Here is a 9,244-nt window from a genome sequence, read left to right as displayed (position 1 = left end):
TTTAATTCAATAATTTCAATAATTTTACTTGGTTATTAGCCAGCAAATTTATTCTAATCTGAAATTAGACATGGAAGTAAGTAATTTAAGTATGATATAATTTTTAAGTCTTCCATTCAATCAATCCATTATCAAACTAAATGTTTTAGTATATTTGTGTTTTTCATGCATGACAAGAAATCCATTCAAAATCCTTTAGTGTGTGGTTATTATGCTACATCTAAGAATTCTGGGTATTTCTTAAAAGGAGATTTAACACCTCTAGTTTTGCATAAAAATTTGTACTTGTCCCAAGCTCACTAGAAAACCCAGAAAGCACATTCTTTAACTTGTAAATGATGCAAATAAATTAGCTGGTTTAGTCAATTTGCAGCAGTTCGAAAGACCTACGTTACAGATTTTGCTTTTTTTTTTTTTGTCTTCTCTAGGAAGTGTGGGACAAAGCACAATGTTAACAAGAGGTGCTCAATCTCTTTTGATATAAAAAATTGAGATAGGAATGCTATCTGGTAATTAGCTACAATAACTGTTCTTGATATGGCAAGTTTACAAAATCCTGATTGGTAGAATGTTTCCCTTTGATTACAATTTTTATTTGTTTTTAATGAAAACTGAAAACACTATTGATTCAATATTATGACCAAGCAACATTAATATATTTTAAGCAGCAAATGAAATAAATAGCACCTTACATGTTGCTAAAGCCATTATTTTGTTGGAAAATATCTGCTTTAAACAAAGCTTTACTTTGGCCATATTTATACTAATTAGATATGATCAATAATTTTCTTTTGCTCAAGTTAAAGTGCAGACAGTGTACAAATTATATTACTGTTGATGTTTCGCCACTGTTTATTTAAATGTACAGTTTATTGCAAATAATAAAAATATCTGCAAAACTAACTAATCTGTGTTAGCTCATTTTTGTAGTCTTACACTTCCAATGTTAGCATTGATTTTTTTATTTTGTTTGTTTGTTTATTTTTATTATAAATCTGTCCTGGAGAAGTTTGGTCTTGTTTTATATATATATATATATATATATATATATATATATATATATATATATATATATATATATATACAGTATATATATATATATATACAGTATATATTTATAATTTATTAGAAAAAAAATCTTGTTCTTAATAAAACAGCTGAGTACTTAACAAGTATTCTCCCCATTGAAATTATATAGTTGTTTTTTTAATTTATTTTGAAGCATTTTTGATCACAAAAAACACCCAAATTAAGTAATTTGTCTGTCTCGGGTAATGTCTATATTGCATTGTAAAATTTATTTTTAAATCTGTTTACAAAGACCATATGTTTTTCTCACCTCTAGATTGACACACCTCTACACTGGTAGGGGTATCCTATAAATTATGCATGTTAAGGGCAATTGATAACTAGAGTTGAGAAACACTGATGTAAACCAAATTTACTTATAGACGAAAACTGGAAAGTTATTTCAAATTGTATGTTCTATCTGATTCATGAAAGAAAAATGTAGGGTTTTATGTCCCTTTAATCTGAACAATAATGTCCTTTGTTGTGTTAGAAAGTCCCAGATGTTCTAAAAAATTCCATAGAAAATTTCCTTGTAGGGTAAATCTGTGTATATGTTAAATTACTTCCCACAATCTTTTCTCTTCGTAGTCACACTTGATGGAGCTACAAATAGCTCTAAGATAAGTACACTTTATAAATCAATCAACCAGATTACAGATCCTTTCTTTTTAAAAAGTGTGCACACTGTGCAATCTGGACCTTGAAAAAGCCATATAAGGTGGTGAAACCTACGTTGGAGGAAGAGGAGTGTCACCAGGAGGGGTGTGAGAATGTACTAAGATAATGGTTATATATGATTACTACCAAATATCTGTAATACCCCGAAAATAGGCCTTGTTTTTGTTGTTAAAATGTTATGTTTTGTGCATATTAAAAGTTTTTAAGAAGAAAGGATCTGTCATCCGGTTGATTGAGTTATACAGAAAGCTTTTCTTAGAGCTATTTGTAGCTCTATCAATTGTGAGTACAGAGAGAAAAGATTAAGTTAAATTATGTAATATAAATATAGATTTATGCTGTAGGCTTGTTCTGCTTTTCTTTTTGAGGACATTTTCTACAGAAGTTTTGAGAACATCTGGGACTTCCTAACACAAGGACATTATTGTACAGATTAAGGGGCCGATGCCCCTGATTCCCCTGTTTATATCTTAAGACTGCTGCTTCTTAACTGGTCCGTCTGCTCTGGGGCTGCGGACATCAATCCGCCCGATCTCATATGATCGGGTTGATTTACACCCCCTGCTAGCGGCGAATCTGCAGGGGGCAGCATTGCACATGCAGTTCACAAGAACTGCTTGTGCAATAATAAATGCTGACAGCGTATGCTGTCGGCATTCATTGATGTCTGTCGGACACAATCCGCTGAGCGGATCATGTCGGACAGACCAATGATAAATCGACCCCTAAGTATTTAATTATTTAACATTGGGTCTATTTTGTTACTGTTTTGACTATTTGATACTAAAACAGTTTTTGCATGCTATTAATTTTCTGGTGTCACAGATTTTTTTGTATTTTTTATTTTTAAAAGAATCTAGAAACCTTTAGAATCAATCTTTCTTTCAAATATGTTGCATATGTTGTTGCAGTCCTATAGATATTTTGAATATATGACAAATGCATTTTTGCATTCGTTCTCTTAGAATTCTATTGATCCGATTTGCTTTTTAGAGATATTAAGGATTAGTAATAAAACATGGAATCTATAATTTGACACAGATTTTTGTGTGCTTTCTCAAATTAGCATCACTTGAAAATCAACACAATATAGAATTGTTTTAAAATTACAGATGGGTTTATAAGTGACATTGTAATGAATATTTGCTTAGGTTTTTACATTTTAAAATTTTGTGCATTTGTGAAGTAAAAAGAGGAGTGGCCTTTGTGACAAATACAGATATTTGCTTCAGTGGGAAAGTTTGCTATATTGTGTAACATTATTTTGCAGTTTTCTCTTTTCTACCCTTACTGTGCATATTTCTTATTTATAATGCTTTTTATATTGTATAGATGTAATAATCTACTGTCCCAGTGAGTGTACTCCCTGTTAAAGGGACATAAAACAGAGCTCCTTTAGTAAAAAAAAAAAAAAAACATTAAAGAAATATATTGTGTTAAAACACAGCAACCAACTTTCTTATTTTGTTGCTAAATGAGCACTTGGAAATTCTCAGTGTAGCCACTGCCTGCAGCTAGATAACGGAGCTGGCATTACAGAACTCAAAAGTTTTTTACTGTCACATGATTTTTGCATCAAAATTCCTCTATTAAGCATGGGCAATAAACAAACTGCAGCTATTGTAGGTGTCTCCTAGCAACACTTGAAAGAAAAATCTCCTTTGCTTTCATGTAGAGACCACAGCCCCTTTGTAAAAAAATCCTTTTAAACCCTACTTATGACAATTATTGTTATTATGGATAAACCACTGCTTAGTGCTTTTTTATTACAACAATGTTTTTATTTCCCTTTTAAGAGTAAAAATTGCAGTATTGAACTCTGGAGACACATAGTATGGCCCATGGAGCCGCATAGGGGCGATTATCTAAACCTTGCTAGGTCAGAAGTTGTTTTTCACGCTAATGTTTGCAGGGGCTGCCCTGGTGGAATTATCTAAAAAAGGGGTAATCCCTGGGAGTAGTGAGATGTCTGCTATTGAAATGAATGGTGCTCTCTGGAAAGGGAAACTTAACGAAGGACGAAGTTAGCAGTGAGCAGGGGGTGCACTTTAAAAACTAAATCCTGCAGCCAATATAAATCACATTACACTGCTTTGTGCGTATAGAATATTACAATCGGCTATATTTTCGTATGCATGTGTTTTTCTATTAGGATTATAAGTATGTTTAGTATTTTGTCACAACCTTGCCACCTTTTCATTCGCGAGAAAATGTAGTATACGCCCTTTAGTGAGACACCCTGTTTTCAGGGTAAAAAAGTGGCTTTATATAACTCCACCAAGGAAATAGAAGGACTGGCGAGCATTCTTAAATAATATCGATATCCCAGAGACCCATAATGTTATTGTTGTAGCATCAGCCCTACAAAGTAATAAAGCAAAAATCAATTTTCAGAATTGTAAAAAAAAAAAGCATTCATTACATGAAAGATGTTAAACAGTCAGTTGCATATTTACTTAAACTATGTATCACATTTATGTATCATTTAATTTTTCATTAGGTTCTTCTTTAAATGAATGTGTTAATTTTGAAGCAACATTATATTGAATAATACACCTGCTTGTTATTTTTAATAATGGAGCAAACTTTATTGACTTGTTTACTTATATTTAAATCCTAGCAGCCCACAAATAATTCACATTTTAAATCCATATATTTAGCATACAATACTTGTGCTATATCTTTACAATTTAATATAATTGATAAATGCACTTTATCAATGTTCTTTTGAACATAGAATTACATGGTGTACTCAAGTGCACATCTTATTAGCAAAACATGTGACAGCAAATAGCTTTTATTATAATGTAAATGTGTAGAGAAGTTAATAATAATTTTGGTACATTAAATGTAGTAATAAAACGATATTCATTTTTTTACACAGACATATCTTGTTCATATGTTTTCTCTGCTGAGGAAGAGACAACAGAAATCTACACAAGCGATCTGCAGTTAAAAAACAAAACTAGAGCACATGAACTTATGCCTGAATCTTCCGTTTATTCCAGCCAAATAGAATTTAAAAAGGAGAGAACATTGCCAATTTTTGTAAAGAAACTTTCTTCTGTACAAAGTAGGGTAGGGGATGTAGCTAGTCTATCTGTCAGTGTTAGTGGTTTTCCCAAACCTAAAATTGATTGGTATCATAATGGTGTTAAGTTGAGCACTTGTGAATCTTACAACTTTGTATTTGATGGTAACAATTTCAGTTGTATTATTCCATATGTCAAAAAAGAAAATGAAGGTGATTATACCTGTGTTGCCATTAATAGTCAGGGTGAGATCAGGTGCAGCTCATATCTTACTGTAAAACATGAAGATAGTCGTGAGGTCAAGCAAGATCTAACAATTGTCACTAAAGATGAATATCATGAATATTCTCCATCATTTATCCAAAGGTTAGAATCTGTTAGGTGTGCTCAAAACCAAACAGCAGTTTTTGAATACAAAATTAAAGGAAACCCAAAACCAGAGGTTCAATGGTTTAAGGAACATATTCAGATATTACCTAGTGCACATTACACCATTGTTCAGAGCTACAATGGTGAGGGATCCTTAGCAATACATGAAGCCCAGTTTGAAGACAGTGGCATGTATATATGTAAAGCATTTAGCACTCTTGGAGAGGTGTCTTGTACTGCAGAACTAATAATAAGTGAAGACCCAATAATGTTGTATATAGAGCAAAATACAGAGATCACCAAATCATATAAGAAGTCAACTTACCAACAGTCAGGTGAATCACGCTTATATGCAGTTGATCTGCCAGGTGAAGCTAGAAGTGAACTTCAGAAAGGTCATAAAATGTTGTATACAATTGGTATAGAAGGTAGCTCCCCTGTGCAACATGAACTAGATATAGTTCATAACATAACATATGCAGACATACCAACGCAACAGGCAATAAATATTGAGTTGGAAGCAGAAAAACAAGTTGCTTTAGCTGCATCATCAGTCCTTGAACACAGAGACATAAATGAGCAGCATGTTGAGGAAATAAAGAGCCCAGTTGTAGAAGAACCACCAGATTTTCAAATCCAGACACTTCAAGTACCTGTAGTTGAAGAGACTACAAAGGCTTATAGGGAAATTGAACTGAAAAGTATCTGCCAAGATACAGTGCAAATAGATATCTCAACAGAAGAAAAATCCAAGTACATACCTTTGTTAGCAGAGGAAAAGCATGAAATTACATTTGATGAAACAGTGTCTCTTCCTGTGGAATATCCCAAATCTGCAATATCTACATATGGTTCAAGGACTGTGTTACACCCCTACAATATTGAAAGTGGTGAAGAACGTTTAAAAGAATATTTGTTTGAGCGAGAAAGTTCAGACCTGGAGGAGATGCACATTTCTGATGTATCCTCTAAAGCAGAGGCAACTTTAGCAGAACCATTAAGCATTTCGCTAACAGATTCTAAGAAAATCTTACTAAAAGAAAATATTTTTGCTCCTGAACAATTCAATGAAGAGCAAGCCAACATTTCAAAGGATATATTAATAGAAGCTCACCTAGTTTCAGAAGAAAAACATTTGTTCTCATTTGAACGTACTTTACCAATTACTGAAGTAGACCATATAGAAGTATTGGAAATGGACCGGGAACAGAGACAACCAACACATTTGCATGTTATAGATCAACATACTTTGCTACCAAGTGAAGAACCATTTTCTGTAAATGTTCTTACAAAAGATCATGCAGATATTTCAAAAAGTCAAATTGTCTTACACACTTTATTGTCTGATGACCATAAACCCTTCACATGTGAAAATACTGATCAGATTCCCGTGGCAGATGAGAAAGTAAACCTTTCTCTTGCTAATGAAAAGCCACCTCTTTTACATCTTCAAACTGCGCTGTCTGAAGAAATACTACCAAAAGAAGAAGATTTGATTTTCAAAATACCCGAGTCAAACGCTGCATTGAAAAAAACAGAAAAAATCTATAAACGTTGTTTGACCACGGCGGTAAAAAATATACTTTCTGCAGATGAAATAAAAATATTTCAGACGTTACCTGGGGTGGCAGAACCAATATTTTCAACTGAGCATCAGCAACAAAAACATGTTAACATTGTAGAAGAGCAATTAGTATTGCCAAAGGAACATGTAGTTGCACCACAAAAGGAGCAGAAAGCTTTGATAAATAAAGAAGATCACCAATATATTATGGATTTGTGCACTACAACTGAAGTGAGAACTCTTGATGATGGTCATGATTATGCTGTAGAAGACACTGATATACAGGTTTGTAAAGGTACAAAAGAGTCCACATATCCTTTAGAAGTTGCTTGTTTTCATGAGTATGGTTTCAGTGTAGAAAGTTTAGTTGCATTAGTTGCAACACAACAAGATAATGCTTCCAGAATCCAGGAAGGGCAGTCAATCAGACTACCTTTAGTGTTTGAAGAAAAACAAGCCATACTGGAAGACCATGCAGAACCCTTGCAAAAATCTGAGAATGAACAATTAACTGTGAGTAGACAGGCAAAGGAAAGTCTGAATGCCCAAGAGGTATGTCTCAGAGAAGTCCTTAACAAAGAAGACATATGCATTTCTGAAATTCCAAAATCTTTCCAATTGGAACTTAAGAATCATATGAGAAATGCCTTAAGGTCTGCCCTGACATCAGAAATGTGTGTTTTCCCACCAGAATTACTGCATAATATAGAGAGCATAAAAGTTAAAACTGTTAAAATAACCAAAGAACCAAAATACACAGTTTGCACTTTTCTGATAACATCCAACAACTTTACTGTTGAAGAAGTTACACTTTCACTTCCAGGGGTATATCCACAATGTGCCGACCTAAAAACTGAACTTGGATCTGCATTACAAGCCATAATCAGTGATGAGAGGCATATTTTGGAGGCAGCAAAAACAACATTGGTACCAAATTCTAAACCGGAAAGTTTATCTGTTATTAGCATGCCTTATGAAGCTATGTCTGTAGCCACTATGTCAGATACACCATTGCTACAGGAATCAGTTTTTATTATTTCAGATGAGACACAAAGTAGAAAGCTTGAAATAACTGTTGAGGCAGAAGGAAAGTTTGAGCATATCCCTCCAACACAAACGTTAAATGCTATTTTGCTGAACATGGAAATCAAGGATGTAGGTGCAGCAGCCAGTACTGATGATGTGGCTATCTCAGATGTGCCAGTTGAGATGCCTATAGAAATTATGAGAAATATATCAAAATGGGAAGAAATGTATGAAGATGAATCATTTAAAATCTCAGAGGAACCTTTAATACAGCAAGGCTTAACTGATGCTGTTGCTGATGAAGGTGCCAGCATTGCATTTAAAACAGTAATAACCAATGCTAAAAATATCAGCTGGTATTTTGAGGGTAGACTGTTGTCTTCAGGCATAGAGCTCATGTGCTCACAAGATTATGACTCATATACATTAGTAATCAACAAAGTACAAATGGAAGTGCACCAAGGAGAGTATACGTGTGAGGCAATGAATGACGCTGGCAAAACAACAACATCTGCAAAACTCACAGTTGTTAAAAGAGGTTGGATTATGGGGATAATAACATGCTGAATAATTAAATCTCATCTATTAACATATATATGTCCTTTAATATGCCAGCCTATAAGGGTTAATAACAAATGTAACCGATTAACAATCACACAGCAATAGTAAATATGTTATTTTTATTAATAGATTTCTTCATTATTAATAGATGAACTGCCCTCAAAAATGCTATTTTACCCTAATTAATGATAGACTAATGACTAGGAGCTTTCCTATAGACTTCCTTATAATAGCCTATGAAATAATTTTGTCAATATCCTATCCATTGGGATTTAATTTATATTTTATGACACGCTGAGTTGGCATATCATTATAACATTTTATAAAAGTCACTTTTAAGCCAGGTGTTTACTACTTTTGGCACAACTTGTGTTAAATATGATTAATTTTCACAATTAATAATCAATAAAATCTGTATAAAGAGGTGATACCTTCTAAAATATCACTTGAACTTAACATTGAACATATTTTTCCGCATTGACTGTTTTGGCACTTTCATCCCCATAATCACAAAACCATTAAAGAAGTTGCACATTTCCTATTTTTCGCACTTGTACAACTGCTGTTATTTCACCATTTTTCATTACCCTCCCCTCAATTATGACGGGAAACATTTCCTTTATGTATGCATGCTATTAGAATCACACTTCTGGTGCACTAGCATAGGTGTAATCATTTCTAGGTAGAATGTTTAATGCATTTCCATTTTTTTCTCTAGCACATGGAAAAAAAATAAACACATTGTCTGTGCATGTTCACCTTTTCCTCCAGTTTATTCTATGTATCACAGATCACTGATAACCAATTCCTTTCATTCCAACAGCCATGTTACCTTCACCATCCCTGGACTGGTCACAAAATGTCAAGTTTCTAATTTCAGTTATTCACTGCTTCACTTTAATTGACATTTTACCTGTATTCCTTATTGAGAAAAGCTTACATT

The 9,244-nt window shown here is 33.4% G+C and overlaps 1 protein-coding gene across 1 annotated transcript in view; it reads left to right on the top strand.

The window, feature by feature from the left end:
* The window catches only part of TTN (titin), a 274,184-nt gene that overhangs the window by 69,784 nt on the left and 195,156 nt on the right, over nt 1–9,244 (top strand). The window contains 1 exon segment of the mRNA XM_053712845.1: nt 4,634–8,278. Within this exon segment, the coding sequence (XP_053568820.1) occupies nt 4,634–8,278 (3,645 nt within the window).

The sequence above is a fragment of the Bombina bombina genome, chromosome 1 (genome assembly GCF_027579735.1).
Source record: "Bombina bombina isolate aBomBom1 chromosome 1, aBomBom1.pri, whole genome shotgun sequence".
NCBI lineage: Eukaryota > Metazoa > Chordata > Amphibia > Anura > Bombinatoridae > Bombina > Bombina bombina.
Note: the sequence above shows the minus strand (reverse complement) of the source record. Positions and strands in the feature narration are given on the sequence as shown.